Source organism: Euprymna scolopes, chromosome 9, assembly GCF_053919585.1.
Source record: "Euprymna scolopes isolate OS-2025 chromosome 9, ASM5391958v1, whole genome shotgun sequence".
Taxonomy (NCBI): domain Eukaryota; kingdom Metazoa; phylum Mollusca; class Cephalopoda; order Sepiida; family Sepiolidae; genus Euprymna; species Euprymna scolopes.
Window position 1 is genome coordinate 33,224,246 of NC_136490.1, and position 19,620 is coordinate 33,243,865.

Sequence of the window (19,620 nt, forward strand, 5' to 3'; positions counted from 1 at the left end):
GGGCAAATGGTAGCTTTGTAAAGGTACAGGATCCTCTCAGATGTGAGTAGTTTTCTAGCACCACCTTCCTTGCAGCAGCCTTTGCAATGACTTCAATGTATTTGTTCCAATTCATATTTCCTATAAATTATAAACCAAGAAGTTTGAAGGAAGAATTCTCAGGTACGGAGTTATTTGTCATGGATAACGATGGTTGGAGACGCTTCTTGTAATTGTTAAAGGAGAGCAGCTTAGTCTTATTAGCATTAAATGTTACCATCCATTTACGGCCCCATTCTACTACGGTCCAGAGGTCATTTTCTAAGGATTTAGCCATTGTCTTAGATTTGTGGACATCCATTTTTCCCTCATGCATGTTATAGAGTGTGGTATCATCAGCACAAATACTCATCTCGGACACAATCTTATCAGGGAGGTCATTAATGAATATCAGGAACAATAGTGGCCCAAGGATCGACCCCTGCGGCAGTCCCACATTAATGTTATACTGCTTTTCTTTTTTTTTTTTTTTTCGAAAATTAGATTTTACATACATTAAAAACTGATCTCGTATCTAAATATTCCCTCGTGGAGATCAACCACACGAGGGATATGGGACTATTTATTGTATTTCTTCTTCATCCAAAAAGTGAACGTAGAGCTCCCCCCCCCCCTCCATCTTTCTTCCAAATGGATGATTGATAAATGCAAAATGTGCCTTGATCGAGGCCATAACCGTTCCCCGGTGGGGCATCCCAGATAACCAGCAATAAACTGACCCCTCTTTCTTAGAGAGAGGGGGGGGGTGACTTCCTGAAATCGAACAGAACTATTCACTCTCATATGAGTCTGGAAGGAGGGGGTTGGGTCGAAAATAAATACACATGATTAATTTTCTCGTTTCAAGCTAAAACTTGTCATAAAATGATTAAAGTGTTATTAACTACCGTAGAAGGCAGAGGGAGTGGGTAATGTTGAATACAAGGAGAGAGAGAGAGAGAGAGAGAGAGAGAGAGAGAGAGAGAGAGAGAGAGAGAGAGAGAGAGAGAGAGAAATAAATAAACGTGGCGTTGAAATTTTGGCCTTTAATCTAACCAGCTGATTTGTGTTGTAGTCGTAGCATTAAAACCTATTTGGTCGTGTTCCACCTGAGGGATAACATTACCAGTGATTGAATAAATTAATAAATCTTAAAAAAATAATAAAAAAAATTTAAAAAAAAAAGGAAAGGAAAGGAAAAGAAAGAAAGAAAGAAGAAAGAAAGAAAGAAAAAAAAAACTCTTGTTATCGTTTGAAGTTGACATGACAAGACATTAAAGACGATATAATAAGTCTGACAATAATCTGAATAACGTTTTTTTTTTTTTGAGAGAAAAAAAAAGTTTCTTCGTTGATTTTCTGACCTGTTCATTTTCCGCAATGTCGAAAAATCCAAACTCTTTAAATGTAAGTAAAAATATTTATATATATATAATTTTAATTTTATTTTATTTAAAATTTTGTTAATGCTTGATTTTGTCATCTTGAAGATTGAAAATTAAAATCAAGATAATAAGAAAAATAAGAACTTGGAACTTGAATTGAATAATTGTTAACAAACGTGGCATTAGAACAACATTTAAAGTTTGTTTTAAATGCATGCAATTCCTCTTTTAAAATGTACGCAGAAACGAAACCTTTTTTTTTTTAATGCATGCATTTTCTAAAAAAAAAAATTGGTATTTTTTAGTTTACATTTGGAGGAGGCGGTGGAGGGCAGAATTTTTGTGAAATGTTAAACGGTATTCTACTCGGTAAATGTCGACACGTTACTTATGGAAACAGAATCACCTGTTAAAATACACAAGTTCTATAATTGAATACCCCCCCCCAAAAAAAAAACACGAAAAACATAAACCGCTCGTGAAAACTTACTGACAGCAATATTTTTACTATTTTTACTGAAGTGAAAACTATTTTATGAAAAATATTTCTTGTCATTTAAAATGTCCGCCATGTATTCATGCACTTTGTGAAACGTCAAGTGACTATGCGCGTGTGCGCATTTTAGTAAGAAAGTGAAAAAAAAATGAATATAATTAAGAAAGTGAAGAAAATGAATGTAATTAAGAAAGTGAAAAAAAGAGTGTCCGTTTCAATATCGGGAAGCGGGAAAATATCCGGAAGGGGTGGGGAGGTCATTTCGGCCTTGAAGCCGAAAAATGTTTTAGGGCCCATGTTTTGGCCCTGTTTTGCTCTTTTTTGAGTTTTTTCCTAAATGAGAAACAAGATGGCCGCCAGTAAAAACAATAGTGATTACGTTGGATACTGAATGTCTTCAAATATTGATAACCACTTATCTGCGCAAAAAATAAATGCGATATTCGTTCTCAGCGTACCCGAAAACATTTAAAAGTCGACAAATTAAAGGTGAATGGCGAGGTGTCGGTAAACTAAAAATTTACCCAAAAATTAACCCTCGGTTTAAACGCAATCACTTTCTAAACTTTCTTTTAAAAATGCACGCAGTTTGTAAACAAAATTTAACGCGAATTTAAAATGCGCGTATTTTGTAAACCATATTTAACACTATTTTTAAAAACGTGAAACGTTTAAAAAAAAAAAAACAACAAAAAATAATTTTTTTTTCAAAAATTAGAAAAATAAGTTGAATTGATTTCCCAATCGTTTGAAACTTAATATTTCGTACTGTCGTATCTATTTCTTTCCCACAACGAGAAAGGTGACACCAAGGTCGGAAAGTAGGATTGGAAAGTTAGCGCTCGCCGCTCCGCTCCGCTCCGCTCCGCTCCGCGCTCCGCTCCGCTCCTCCGCTCCGCTCCTCCGCTCCGCTCCTCCGCTCCAGAGGAGAAGCTCAGAAGCACTTTGACCCTGCAAAAGGTGCATGTGCAGCCTGCAGCCCCGTTAGCATTCCCCGGCGGAGGCGCCTCAGGCGATTAGCAATAAGCTAACCTGTTTCTTAAAGAGAGAAGGCAAAGCCTAGAAGGGTGGACCTGGACCTAACTGCACGGAATCAGCATTACACGGCGCAATCAACATGGAACAAACAGGTTATTACAGAGATTGTTCCTGTTGGTTTTGATTTTGATGCCAAGTTAAAAAAAAGAAAAAGAAAAACAAAACAAAACGGTAAAACTTGCGGAGAATGCGCTGTTTTACGGTTGTTGTAAAAATGGAACGGAAATTTAAAGTTCGTTCCGTTTAAAATTCTGTACAGTTTTACATTACGTCCAACTCATCGTTCACGTTCGACATGTCAACTTTTCAGGTTTTCGGTTATGCTGACAAGGTTGGGGTGTATTCCGAAAGCCGTTCTTAACATGGGGAGCTAGGGGGTGTCTATTCTGAAGGCCGTTTTTAATATGGGGAGGTTGGGGTGTTTATTCATTGTAAGCATACCCGAAAACCTATAGAAGTCGACATTTCCAATAACGGTGAGTTGGATTTATGTCAAAAAAAAAAAATAAAAAATAAAATAAAATAAAATAAAATAAAATTAAAAAAAAATACCAAAAAGGTGTATCAAATTGACTTTTTTCAGTTAAAAATTAAATTATTTCGGTTTTGCTAATAAAATTTTATTTTTATTTTTTCTTCTTTTTTATATAAATAAAAAGTACGATTGTTAAATGTTATTCTTTCGATTACTTTCGTTTTTTTTGGGGGGGGGAGTACAATAAAAAAAAGATTAAGACGGAATGAAATTTAAATTTCAGTTCCATTTTTACAACAACAGTAAAACAGAGCATTCTCCGCAAGTTTTACCGAAAACTCATCATACTATACCGAGACTCGACGAGTCATTGACTCGGTAGTAGTAACTGTACAACTGCGGATTGCTTTACGCTTACAACTTTTACAGTTTTATTTTGTGTTTTGTTTGAGGTTTTTTTTTGTTTTTTTTTTAATTTTCTATTCATACATTTAACTTAAAAAAAAAAAAAAAACTATTAGTACGAATAATATTAAAACATAATGACACCGTATTTTTCGACGATAAACTTGATAAGTCATTATTTCAGGGGGCGGGCGCGATTTTATCATGTTTTAACGGACCGATAAAAACTAGCGTGATATTTTTTAGGCCTGATCGGATTAGGCTGCCTTTGCTCTAAAGGAGGAAATTTACAGGGTATATCAAATTCACAAGAAGCGGTCTCCTATCCCGATCATTGGAAAATAAGTTATTTTAAATAACAGACATGACCCGTCGTCTCGTACCGGCCAGTATTAAACGTCGCTTAACTTCGACGATGCAATGAGAACCGACGTATGAACGCGATTATGCTTAAGGTACGTTTATCGAAAATATATAAATAAATACTAGTGCTTTCTTTCCACCTCAAGATTTGCTGTTAAACTGAAGACATACAAAGGTTTTCGGGTCTGCTGAAAACGGATATGACATTCATATTTGGGGCAGACAAATAGTTTTCTCAGAAAACTTTTCTGGATATTAAGACCTTTATTATCGATTGTAATCCATTATGTTTTTACTGGAGGCCATATTTTTCCCAACTGAAAAGTACTAATGCGCATGCATGTTATAAAACACCCCCTCCTCCGCATGTGGCGAACGTGTTACAACCCCCCTCCTCCGCCACATGTGGCGAACGTGATACAAAACATCCCTCCTCCCCATGTGGCGAACGCCATTGACATTTTTAAAGCACTGGAAAAAATGTCTTAATATCCAGAAAACTATTTGAATGTAATATACGTTTTCAATGAACTCAAAAATCTGTAAATACTGTCATTTTACGTGTTAAAGTGTGGGGGGGGGGGGAAGAGCTGATATCTATTCAATGTGGCCTCAATCACTGCCCCGATACAGGTCCGAAACTTTGAGCATGCCTTTTCCACTACTACACATATTAGATACAATATAAATAATCAATAGAGAATTTGCTCTATAATTATGAATACGAAATCTGCATAAATTATTATATCATATTAAATATTAAAGCATATTTTACAATCTGACAACACCGGGCGGTCTGCTAATATATATATATATATATATATATATATATATATATATATATATAATGGCAAGCAATCTACGAAAGATTAATGCAAGCAACAGTAAACATAGTCATTAGTTTTGTCTTCTCTACGCCAGCCTCTCGAACCAAAGGTTCTCAAATCCTTCGCCACCCTTACTCAAGGCACTCCTCCATGCTGGTCTATCTTCGGTTAGCTCCTCCCACACATTCACATTGATGCCAAGAACAATCAGATCCCGTTTGGCCATGTCTTTAAAGCACAGCACTGGGCGACCGTGGCTTCTTGATCCATTTGTCAGTTCGCTGTAGAGGATATTCTTAGGGAGACTGCCATCGGGCATTCTACGCAGGTGTCCAAGCCAGCGTGATCGTCGTATCTTGAGTGTCTGGAACAAGGAGCGGCTGCCGGCACGTCTTAGCACCTCTTCGTTGGTGATTCTATCCCACCTATTGATGCCCATGATATGTCGCAAGCATCGGAGATGGTAGACGTTCAGTCTTTTTTCATGACGAGCATACATGGTCCAAGTCTCTGCTCCATACAGTAGGGTACTCAGAACACAGCATTCGTAGATGCGGTATTTTGTGCGAGAAGTGAGGTATTTATTGAACCATGCTCTTTCACGTAGTCGGTTGAAAGTAGACGCTACTCTACCTATGCGTGTTTGTAGCTCCTTTTCAATGGATACTCCCTTGTTGATGTTGGATCCAAGATACGCAAAGTTCTCAACAGTCTCTGGTTCGTGGCCATTGATGGTGATTGGTGATGCGTCACCCTGGTGCATCACAACTGTCTTCTTCACACTGATTACCAGTGCGAACTCCGCACAAGCAGCGCTCAATTTGTCAAGCAGCCGCTGGAGTCCACTTGCAGAGTGCAAGACCAATGCAGCATCGTCAGCAAACAGCAGCTCAAGTATTAGGACTTTTCGAATCTTGGTTTTGGCGCGTAGGCGAGCCAAGTTAAAAAGTTCTCCATCAGAGCGAGTATGAAGGAACACACTGTCTTCGTCCTTGTGATTTCCAAAAGCGTGGTGCAGAAGAACTGAGAAGAAGATGCCAAACTGTGGGAGCCAACACACAACCTTGCTTGACTCCACTGCATACGGGGAAGTTGTCAGACATGTCACCCTCGAAGAAGACCGCGGCTGTCATGTTATCATGGAGCGATCTTATCAAACAATATATATATATATATATATATATATATATATATATATATATATATATATATATATATATATATATATATATATATATATATAAAATGAAAATTACAATTGAATTTACCAAAATGATCCAAGATGGTAAAATTAAAGTAAATTATAAATATTAAAGAATTAATATTTATAAAATTATCTCAGCCAGATATAAAAGTTTGATAAAACCAAATAGGAAATAGAGCTTATAATATGAGCAAACAGTTAATAAAATATGTTAAAAACACTTTGAAATGAGTTAAAAACTTATTTAATCTGAAAAGGAAACACTAGATAAATGGATAGTCCTTAATTAAGGACTATCCATTTATCTAGTGTTTCCTTTTCAGATTAAATAAGTTTTTAACTCATTTCAAATGCAACTTTCTATCGTTTGAATTTTGTGAAATGCCTTCTTATTGCTAGTTGACGGCCCGTTTTCAAAATGAACAGTTTTTTTTCCTTTTTTTTTTTTTTTTTTTGACGACTTGCAAATATTCTTTTTCCTCTTCCTTGTTAAAGGGCTTAGAAGCCATTTTTGTTGCACTAAATGTTTTGGAAAAATAAAAATTTTTTTCCCCACTTTAGTTTGCCTTTAAAGTTTTGTATACAGAAATACCAAGTGAGACCTGACAGCCTTTACATCCATACAAAATAAAGAAAGGACATTTTCTTTTTTTTTTTTTTGCCCCTTCGAGATTTTTGTTTCGCTGTTTCAAAAAACGGAAAAATAATTTTTTTGACGTTCGCCTGGAAAGGATATCCAGTATGGAAGATTTCAAGGCCATAATTATGCAATTTCTAAGGGCTGAAATGGATCACCAGCAAAAGATGGAGGAAAGTTTTAAAAACCAATGCAACAAAAAGCACAGCAGCAACATATGTTGAAGAAATTGTTTCTCCAACAGAAGGAACAAGACGAGAAATTTCTACTTCAACAGAAGAAACACAAAGACACAGTCATGACAGCACCACATTTTTCCAAAACATCATATGGAATTCCATTGATACGCTTAATTACGTGCCCAAGCAGGATATAACATTTAATGCTTTTTATAGGAGCTACAAAGACTTATACACTGATGACTACCAAGACTGGAGCAATGCCAAAAAGGTCAGCCTACTTCTATTGAAGCTAGGGGCCACAGAACACAGTAAGTTCATTGACTATATTCTACCCAAGAAGACGAGCGAGCTGGAATTCTCTGAAGTGGTCAAGCTCTTATCTGAACCATTCAGTCTTAATACAACACTTTTTCACAAAAGATGGAAGTGCTTCAACCTAGTAAAACATGAAGATGAAGACTATCTCACCTTCACATCTATTGTTAACAAACACAGTGATGTCTTTCAGCTAGCTGAATTATCAGCGAATGATTTCAAATATTTGATTTTTGACCCGGGGTCTCATCTCGGCAAATAACGCAGAGATAAGATGATGAGTCCTATCTAGACTAGAAAGTGAACAAGGGCTTACTCTCCAGAAGTTGGCTGAGGATTACTAACATGTAGTTAGTGTAAAGAATGACTCACGAAACATCAAGGAATCAGGCATGTCATACATGTGAAGGACTAGTTTCAGACCAAAGGATTACTCTCATGGGGAAAAAAACAAACAAGAAGAAAAACTAGGCACAACTAAAGAGCGGGCATTCCATCTTCAAACCTGATTTGCTCACAAGGCCATGCAATTGTTGTGGCGGACAAAATTGGTCCGTTAGATGTTTTTAAAAAAAAACAAAACATGCAATGAGTGCGGCAAAAAGAACAAAAACAGCAGGGTCTGACGAACAAGATCTGAAAGGGAAGCGGAGAAGAACTGGTGGAAATACGTCACTGTCACCATCCTCAATAAGATAGTGGAGTTACAGTTGGACTCCAGCTCAGACCTGTCCATTATCAACCTACACAGAAAAGATTGAAGAAACCAACTATGAGTGAGACAAATAAGTTAGCTTCAGCAGTGATAGGCGATTAAGTAAAATTTGAGGGAGAGCTGACACTTCTTGTGACGTTAAATGGCACTACCAAAAAAGTGAAAGTTTATTTACATAAGACATCCGAAAACCTCCTTGGAACAGATTGGATGGAGCGATTTGAATTGTGGGACCAATCTATGAACAAATTCTGCCATAAGGTAGAGGACTCGTCTATGGAGGCACAATGATTGAAGGACGAGTTAAAGGAAAAATTTCTAGAATTTTTCTTTGCGGGTCTCGGAAGATGCACCAAGGCTACAGCTAGCTTTGAACTGAAGGAAAACGCTCTACCCATTTTCAAGAAGAAATGAAGCGTCCCGTATGCGGCAACTGAGAAAATCGATAAGGAACTGGATCGACTACAAAAGGCAAGAATACTATCGAAAGTGAGCACCAGTGATTGGGTAGCCCCTACTGTATATGTGACCAAAAAGACCAATCAGATTCATGTACGTGTAGATTTCTCCACGGGCCTGAATGCAGCTCTAAAAGATTACCACTATCTTCTCTCCACACCAGAGGAGGTATTCAACAAACTAAAGGGTGGTAAAATATTTTCTAAAGTGAATTTAAGTGATGCATATTTATAGATCCCCATTGAGGAGGAATGTTATAAACTTCTCTACATCAATATGCACAGAGTACTCCACAAGTTTGAGAGGTTAGCTTTCGGAGTCAAGGTAGTATCTTCTGCGATCTTCCAGCAGGTCATGGACACTATGATCGACGTTCTTGACTTCACTTACACCTACTTGGAAGACATTGTCATTGCCAGTAAATCCACAGGCGAGCATTGCAAACACATACGTGAGGTTTTTAAAAGAATTCAAAGCTTCGATTTTGAAGTGAAAGAAGCTAAGTGTGACTTCCTAATGAACGAGATAAAATACCTAGGTCACATAATTGATAAAAATGGTAGACACCTTGACGTTGAGAAGCTATAAAGAATATGCCTACTACCGATAATGTGCAAGCACTCCAAATCTTTCTGGGACTGGCTAACTACTACCAAATCTTCATAAAGAACATGCACGACTTGTGTGCCCCACTAAATGAATTATTTAAGAAAGAAAAGATTGGATGCCTGAATGTCAAGCGGCATATGAAAAAGTCAAGGATACTTTAACATAGGATCTTTTTCTTATACACTATGATTTAAAGCTGAAAATAATAGTAACGATCACCCATGCATCCAGAACGCTATTACCAGCCAAGAGACAGTACTCGTAGGTCGAAAAGGAGGTGCTAAGTATCATATTCACAATAACAAAATTTCATAAAGACTTACATGGCAGAAATTTTATATTGCAAACTGACCATAAGCCGTTGCTTACGATATTCGGATCCAAAAAGGCTTATCGACCTATACTGCCAATAGACTGCTGGGATGGTGTACAATCTTACTGGAATATAATTTTAGACTGGAGTACTTGTCATCAAAACAAATTAGCTATGCTGATAGTCTATATAGACTGATACCTATGGAAAGAGAACCTTTTGAGGATTCCATCATTGCTGCTCTTCGTACTGACTGTGAAATAAAAACAATCATAGGCAACACATTTAGAGAGCTTCAGGTATCCTTACCTGAAATTAAAAGAGATAAGGATGACTTCATTTGCAACATCAAAAACAAGATCGCCATGAAGGACGACAAGGTTCCTGAAGTGTTCTTGCTTTGTGACGTAGTCTTACTATATGGCAAAAGAGTGGTGATTCCAAAAAGTCTCCAGAAATAAATTCTACTTTTTTCCCTGGGACACCCTGGAAGAAAACAAGTGAAGGGCTTGATGAGAAGCTACATCTACTGGTCTAACATGGACAAAGACACCATGGAGATGATAGACTCTTGCACAGGTTGCGCCCTTGCTGAAAAGCACCACCCATTACATTTAAACCCTGGCCGAAGACTGACCAGCTGTGGTCTAGAATTCATATTGACTTTGCAGGTCCACTCAATGACCTCTATTACTTAATCGTAGTCGATAGCTACACCAAGTGGTCTCAGGTATTAAGATGCAAAAGACTGACGAATTTCCTACATGAACTGTCTGCTCTTTTCAGTGTAATAGACTGCATCGTGAGCGACAATGGAACTCAGTTCACGTCTGCAGAGTTTAAAAAGTGTTTGCGACATGTTTCAAATTAAAAACATCACCCCCCCTCCCAATATCACCCTGGATCGAATTGGCAAATGGAATGCTTTATGGACACTCTCAAAAGAACACTGAAGAAGGCTCAAGGTACCCCAACAGATGAAGCCCTTCAACACTTCCTACCCGTGTATAGGATTACACCTAATCTTAACAGTGGCTTCATTGGCAGAAACTATGTTTGTACGGAAAAGTGAGATCTGTTTTTGACAAACTCTTACCAAAATAGTCAAGACCACAAGTGACCACTTGCATACTTAGTAAACGTTTCATGCCAGGAGAAAGAGTTTTCTTCAAAAGTTACAAAAATAGCACCTCATTCTAGGATGTGGGTACGATCAGTAAGAGAGTCTGTGATATAGTATATATCGTCCAAGGACCGAAATATACCCATAAACGTCACCAAAACCAATAAGGATGTCACGCAGATAACACCAGCAATACACCATTGTTGGAGGAAGAACCGATCAACACTATTTTCGAGACATTTGATCTCCAACATCCCCAAACAACACCTGAACAATGACAGTTAATTTGGAAAAGAAAGGTCACCAATCCACTAATGATCGATCCTAAATGAAAGAAGTAATAGCTTTTATGGACAAAAAGCCTGGGAGGCGGGTGTTGGGGATGCACCCCTTCTGCCTGGAATAATGAAATATTCCATGACATCACTTCTATCCATGACGTTACTTCCAACGAGGACTGGTTGACGAAGTCAGTCAGAGACGGACAACCGGAGAGTACGTTCGTCACCAACTAGTCAAGCTCTGATCCCCGTCTGGCATCAATTGAAATGAATGACTATCGTCTTGGGGAGACTCTATGTTTTGATAAGCTTCTAGGTCTGACCTTTACTCCTGATTTGAGATCGAGCATGTATATCAAATCCGTTGCCAAGGCTGCTGGAAAAATCGTGGGATCGGTCTACCATTTTAGTAGATATCTCACTGCTGATATAATTCTCTACCTATATAAGAGCCAAGTACGTCCAAGGATGGAATACTGTTGCCACATCTGGGTAGGAGCTCCTAGAAGCAGTTTATCCTGCCTTGACAGCGTTCAAAATAGACTTCGTAACCTAGTGGGGAATGCCCTTTACTCTTCCCTGGAACCTCTTTCCCACAGAAGAGACGTTGCAAGCCTGTCTCTACTTTATTGTCATTTTCATGGCAAGTGCTCGTCTGAGCTCCAATCTGTGGGCCCCTCTGGCCTGACTTTCACAAAAAACACTCGTCTAGCTAAAACCACTATCAATAATTTCCCCCACTCTCTATCTGTGCCTAAACTTAAATGTAGATTCCATGAACAAAGCTTCTTTCTTAGAACTGCACACCTATAGAAGTCTGTTCCGTTTTCCTGCTTTCCAGCTGACTACAGTATCGTTGTCTTCAAGTCCAATATGAACAAGTTCTTGATGAGCCATCCCCTTAAGTAATCCAATTTACTCAATTCCCACAACTAACGATTATTATGATATTGTCCCATTGACTATTGTACACGCAATAACCCTTATCCTCAAGTAGTCTCTGGGCTTTGATAAGTGGTAACTCCTTGGTAAAAAAAAGTGACACTCTTCTGGAGGTTGAAGGTTCAATTCTCAGTGCAGGTAAAGACTTCTATCCCCGTCGATTAAGTAAATACTCCCATTCGAAATTCTGCGCAGATTCCTGAGTTTGGCAAAAATATTTCCAAGTTTGTCAAGATAAACCTTAACTCTCTACATTAACAATGCTCATCCTAGAAGACTAGAATGCGCCACGATGAAAGCCACCTAGAAGGTAAACTAATGCACGTACATACACATAATTGAACGTTGAAACAAACTTTCTGGCGCTTTGGTCAACTTCTTATTTAAGAACTTTAAAACTTCTCAATAAACTTGCTCTTTCAAAGTATATTTTAAATCTCTGTAAAATTGTTAATCTAAATATATCTTGTTCGTTAATTCATGTTTTCTTGCTTTAATTCCAAAATCCCCGTTGTCCGGTTAGCACTTGCTAACTAGTAACCCATTCATAATATTTATGTTTTTATCTTATATTTATGTTTGACCTATTCATAATATTTATTTTTCATTCATCGATTTAACTCCGCATATATTAATTGTTAGCGTTGTTCTTGTCACTTTTCAAAGGCGTTACTATCACCAAAACTACACTATCCGAAGCCAGAAACCGCAATACAAACTCATATAAGTATTCAAAATTTCAAAAAGATATACCCGAAGAAGGTCGGAGATTTCCTCGGCTGAAATGTTGTAAAAATAACAACTAAGATGAGAACAGTAATCCGAATAATCCAAAGAACAAATTTTAAAATAAGTTCGTTTTTTTTTTTGTTTTTTTTTATCAGACAAAATTAAAAAAAAAAAAAAACTTTTTTGGCACTTGAACCATTTTCTTTTTTATCAATAGAAAAGCCATTAACATCTTGAAAACCCTCCTTGCAGTGAAATAATTACACGTTCTTTCAGCGTTAGTTAAACTTGATTCCATTTATTGTAGATGCGTCCTATCATGTCTGAGAGACGTTTTCTTTCATGTTGGTCGCTCGGTTTGCCACGCGTTTAGCTTTTTTCTTTTTTTTTTTTTTTTAAAATGTTTACCCACCCCCACCCTGTAAACAAATAAATAAAAATAATTCTGTTTTGATAATATATATTAATGTGTACGCGTGTGCATGGCACACCCGTATATATACTAGACTACATTACAATGACCAATATTATATTCATTTTTCTGATCATCTTTTTAAAACAAAAAAGTTGGTATATTCTTACAGACTTTATATATATATATATATATATATATATATATATATATATATATATATATATATATATATATATATATATATATATATATATATATATATATATATATATATATATATATATATATATATATATATATATATATATATATATATATATATATATATATATATATATATATATATATATATATATATATATATATATATATATATATATATATATATATATATATATATATATATATATATATATATATATATATATATATATATATATATATATATATATATATATATATATATATATATATATATATATATATATATATATATATATATATATATATATATATATATATATATATATATATATATATATATATATATATATATATATATATATATATATATATATATATATATATATATATATATATATATATATATATATATATATATATATATATATATATATATATATATATATATATATAAAGATCCAAGATTGGCATACTAATGTAAGCTCTTTTTCTGTGAACGCGAAAGTCCGTAAGAATGTACAAATTTTTTTGTAATATATATATATATATATATATATATATATATATATATATATATATATACTAGCAAAAGTACCCGTCGTTGACTGGGTTCAAAAACAGCCTACAGAAAATGGACTCTGATTTATGAAAGTGTGATAGGTTATGAAAAGGAAGGGTTGTAAAAAGATAACTTTGAATTTGGGGACATCACAACCAAAGCAAAATATGATGAAAGTAAAAATAAAATAGATAAACCCCATAATTTATTATACCATATCTGTTCACACTGAAACACTTATCACAATATTCTGTGGATCTATATTAAAAAACCTTGTTAAACTTTGTGACATATTTCCATTCTATGGAGGTCAGGCGCGAACGAACACCCCATAATTTTATTATACCATATTTCTTCAAACTGAAACATAATTATCAAAGTATACTTACGCAGATAGATATGAAAAGTCTTTATTAAAGTTTGTGCCTATTTCCATTCTTTGGAGGCAGGGCGCGAACGCAAACTCCACAATTTTATTATGCCACCCCTTATTTAAGTTAAAACATACTTATCAAAGTATTCTTATGTACATCTATATCAAGAACACTTGTAAACGTCTTTTTTTAATTAAAATTTTTTTTTATTTCTATACTTTGTGAACCAGGCGTGTATGCAGACCTCACAATTTTAATGAATCATCATCATGCCAGATCAAACATACTCATTCCTGTGTTTCGATACATCTTCTATCATTATATGTGATCAGTTTTCTATAATAGTCAACCATATAGGAGCCTATTCGTGACCAGGTATTTATTTGCTTCCCCACCGAGCAAATTAGGCACAAGGCCGAGTTTTAATGTGAGGAGCGAAGAGGAAATGGGGACCAACTCCCCGGGGAGTAGGGGAGCTGGATAGTGACAATTGGTATGAAGGGTTGCCCCTACATTGACCAAGGTCTTATCTGTGGGGTCGCCCCCACATAGGGTCTTTGCTTGCAGTATCTGCCAGAACAGATGGTATTTATTTGCTCCCCCACTGAGCAAATTAGGCACAAGGCCGTTTTTAATGTGAGGTAAAAACCAGCTCCCCTAAAAGGGGTCACTCTGGTTACCAAAAATAATAATTGTCCCAGTATAGAGGGCTTCCCCTCCATCGACTGGTACAAATCATCTCAAGTGCAGCATCTGCCAGAACAGATACTACACTTTGATCTTGGCCCAAAGGCCACGGAGGTGGCCTAGTCGCGACCAGACACACACACAGACGTTTAGCTTTATATTATATATATATATATATATATATATATATATATATATATATATATATATATATATATATATATATATATGTTAGTGGCCTGGCAAGGCCACAGAGGAGACAGCTAAGCAAAAAACCTTAAACAAAATTCATTCTACAGCAAAACTAAAGCTGGTTTGCCATGACATTATATGTACAAATTTGGGCATATTTCATTGGTTTGAAAATATACGTTCTTTTTTTACCAATTATCATGAAATTTTAACCATAGAATAGTATTATGATCTTTAAAAAGCCTGCAAATTTTTATGTAGTTTCGTCCCATAGAACCAAAAAATATGAACGTTACAATATTCAATTTGGCTACGAGTATATATCTTTATGGCAATTTATAGGTTCCAAATCTCAGCGACTATTAATCAGAATTTAACAAATGAAGACTCGTTGGAAAGCTAATGATCTAAATTGTGTAGTGGGCTATGTGACATTTTCCCTTAAGGTCGCACATTAAGGGGATCGTCCATTATCCAGAGCCTATTTTTGGCACTTTTTTACAGTCAAAAAAATGTTTCAATCATAGTTATTTGTTTTCTTAATTTTGCATATAAATTACAAAATATCTGATATTTTCCCAAAGCCTTTGGCCTTGATGGAGGGGAGATTAAACCTTGTTGCTATGGTTTCAAATGATCTTAAATAACAGCAATGCGAGGTTTGATTCCAAATATTTCCCCTCTTTGGTTTTCATACATAAAGTAAATTTCAGAGTGTATAAGGATTATTTGATACTGGAGATATTCATAATCGTACCCTATTTCCAAAAGAGGAGAGATATTACATATGAGAAATATTTGGAATCAAGTCTCCCCTTGTTGTTATTTCAGATCATTTGAAACCATAGCAGCAAGTTTTAGTCTCTTCTCCATCAAGGCCCTAGGTTTTGGGGTGTATATATATATATATATATATATATATATATATATATATATATATATATATATATATATATATATATATATATATATATATATATATATAATGTTTATTATGACACTATATATACATATTTCAAGGTCGTACCATTGGTTTCGATACACCGAAAACAGTAATAATATACTGTGGAAAATCGGTATAATCTCTTCGGCGACAAAGAAAAATCTAGAACTAATGCAAAATGAACGAACATAGAAGAAACGCTAGACGAGCGTTTAAGACTTAGAATTTCACATTTAAAAAATATCGTTTTAAGACCGGCGCCAACAGATTATGATTATAGAAGAAACTAAGAAAGAAAGTGTGTGTGTGTGTGTGTGTGCGTGTGTGTGTGTGTGTGTGTGCGCGTGCGTACGTGCGTGTGTGCGTTCGTGTGTATGTGTGTGTGTGCATGCATAGCGGGGAAGGGGGTGCTATGGAAAACTCTCTAAAAAATATAAAAGTCCTGTTAAAGCCATATCAATCAATAAAAGTAGGACATTAACGATAATAAATAATGAGAAAGGCATGAATATATTAATATGATTTTAAAATTTTAAATCATTTAAATTAATTAAATTAAATAAAATAAGGATAAAGATAAATAAGGTAAATTTAATAAATAAATAAAAAATAAGAACTTTAAAAAAATTTTTAATTTTTAAAAAATTATTAATATTTTAATTATGAGAGAATAATAGTGAATGGAGAAATTTAAGATAATTAAAATAATTAAAGGAAATTAATCAATATTAAAAGACTTAACAACTATCAGATGCGAAGGTTGTGGGGGGAATAGTTTCTCTATAAAGGTTATCCTTATTATTGGGGGGTTTTTATGGTAAAGTTAAGGATATTAGGTGGTGAGAAAGGTTGAGATATGAGTAGAAGGGAGTTGGTTTGGAGTTTAGAATGAGAGGTGAATGTGGAATTTAGGTGTCTATGCGTGAATAGGGTGTCTTTGTGTAAATAGGGTGTGTGATAGTAAGGAGGTAAGGTGGCGAGGAATGTTGAGGTATGATTAGAAGAGAGATGGTTTGAGGTTTAGAGTGAGAGGTGAATGTGGTATTTAGGTGTCTGTGTGAATTAGGAGTCTTTGTGTAAATGGGGTGAGAATCGGTTAAGTTATGCTATTGTTAGGCCATTTGGCGAGGAGGAATTTTCTTTTGTGGGGACATTGTCTGAAGATTTCGTTTTTAATATTCATACAGGCTATGGATGGGTTATTGATAGCCTGAAGGATCCTAAATTTTTCAGTAGTGCAAAGTGAGCAGGTCTTGGAGGTTGGGTCGTAGGATTTTTTAATATCCATGATCGACCATTTTATATATATATATATATATATATATATATATATATATATATATATATATATATATATATATATATATATCAATTTAGCTCTCATGCATAGATCATCGTATAACGATTAGATCACTGTCTGACTGGCGTAAATGAACATTTAAAATTAAGATGTTTAAATTCAACGTTATTTCACGTGGTTAATGATAGCCGAATGGATTAGGTCTCCGCTAATCGAGCCAGAGATGTCTCGTGTTGCGTGCGGGGGTTCAAATCGTTCGACTGGTATTAATCGTGATACCCTCCTGCACTGAAGATTCCCGAAAGGATGAAACACTAGTGTCTGTAGGTATTTAATTATTATAGTAAAAAAATAATTATATACATATATATATATTGTGTGTGTGTGTGTGTGTGTGTGTGTGTGTGTGTGTGTGTGTGTGTGTGTGTGTGTGTAATAAAATGATGACATTTTCCCCCTCTACCTATCGAACTTATAGGAAATCAAAGAGGCCAGTCATATACAAATAATTTCGCACTCACGATTCATAGTTAATACTTCAGCGTCTTCTCAAACTAAAATACGCACATTTCATCTCCATTCTACAAACTTTATATTTGACGCTCTTTGTAGGTAGTAGCAAATATTTTCCCCTCTTTAGATTTACTCCTCCCACAAACCCCAAAATCACCGGGTCTTTTTATCACAGTCATACTTAGCAGGGTTGCCAATTTAGCGGGTTTCCCCGCTAAATCTGGAGAGTTCGTTTGAAATCTAGCGGGTAAATTTTGGATCTAGCGGCTAGCGGTTTTTTCCTCTAAAATCTGGAGATTTGGTTTTGAAGAAATTGAAACCGGAAAAAAAAAACAAAAAAAAAACAAAAACAACAAAAAAAAAAACGCCAGCATTAATTAGTAAGATATACACAGCTAACAGCGGCCAGGTCAAAACAAGTCTAAAAAAAAGTTCAGTGTTTTAATATTCAACTGTAAATTTTGCCAAGTAGGTGCGAAGTGAACACTTCAAAATAGATAAGGGTTCAGGATGTACCAATAAGAGAACATACAAATTAAACTGGAAGAGTCAATGATAAAAATCTGGAAATAGGATTCCTAACTTGCGGTCTTGTGGCCCTGTTTGTTTCATTTTTTTATCGTCAAGATACGTTAATTCAGGCTTATATCATTTTTTAACTAGCATTTTTTATTCTTTATTTTTAGCAAAATTATTTTTTTTAGGGTTTGTATTACTGTACACATAGATTCGAAAACGTTGTCAAAAAGCAAATATATAACAAATAAATGTTATCAAAGGCAAGATAAGTTACTTTTCTACCAAACTGGATATATTTTTCGTGTTTTTATTGAATGTAACATGTTTATTCAGCTCGAAAAGCATACAGTGTTTACCGATGTATTGGAACATTCAAGATGGCGCCTGACTCTCTCTTTAACACGGTAAGTTTGGAAAAAAGTATTATAAATAAAAAACTAGACAAAATACTGTTAAAAACTCGCTCAATATATGTTACCGTGACATAGCTTGACATATATTCGGTGGATTTTTAACAGTATTTTGTCTAGTTTTTTTTTATTTATAACACCGTTTCCCAAACTTACCGTGTTAAAGAGAGGCAGGCGCCATCTTGAATTTTTCAATACATCAGTAAACACTGCATGTTCTTCGAGCTGAATAAACATGTTACATTGAATAAAAACACAAAAAATATATCCAGTTAGGTAGAAAAGTAACTTATCTTGCCTTTGATAACATTTATTTGTTATATATCAGTTTTTTGACAACTTTTTCGAATCTATGTGTATAGTAATACAAACCCGTGTTTGGGTTTGTATTACTGTACATACTATGCCAAGCTAATCAAAAACATTGATTCCAGTAAAGCAGCCGGCCCTGACGGTATTCCAATTATAGTACTCAAAAAACTTCAACCAGAACTAGCGCCCATACATACAAAACTGTTTAAATGTTGTCTTAAGGAGAATTGCTTCCCATCACCCTGGTAATCTCATCAGTTTGCCCTGTATTTAAGAATTCAGGTGATCGGTCATCTCCCTCTCAGTACATAAGTATCTAAGTAATAAGTCTCCTGTGCATCCTGAGTAAGTTGCTGGAATCTGTGTTAAATAGAGAAGTAATCAACCATATCAGCAAAAATAACCTTCTTAGTGACACATAATATGGTTTCCGTTCTGCTTGATCTACAGCAGATGTGCTTACAGTTATATCTCATAGGATTAGCGAATCTCTTGACGGAGGCAACCTTTCTAGGGCAATTGCTCCTGACATATCAAAAGCCTTTGATAGGGTATGGCATAAAGGTTTACTTCACAAGATCTCCAGCTATGGTATAGCTAGAAATGTCTTCTCAATTATCAAATCATTTCTTTCTGATAGGGTCATAAGAGTAGTAGTTGATGGTCAGAAATCAGA

At 35.3% G+C, this 19,620-nt stretch overlaps 1 protein-coding gene across 3 annotated transcripts in view; it reads left to right on the plus strand.

Annotated features, from left to right (window-relative positions):
- The first annotated feature begins 1,033 nt into the window (after positions 1-1,033).
- Positions 1,034-19,620, plus strand: part of LOC145284486 (UTP--glucose-1-phosphate uridylyltransferase-like) — a 302,604-nt gene continuing 284,017 nt past the window's right edge. For all 3 annotated transcript variants that reach the window (XM_080133353.1, XM_080133352.1, XM_080133350.1), the window contains exon 1: positions 1,034-1,425. Coding sequence is in view for 1 of the 3 variants with exons in the window: in XM_080133350.1 (XP_079989476.1) it covers positions 1,399-1,425 (27 nt within the window). In the remaining 2 variants the exon portion in view is untranslated. The remainder of the gene's footprint in view (positions 1,426-19,620) is intronic.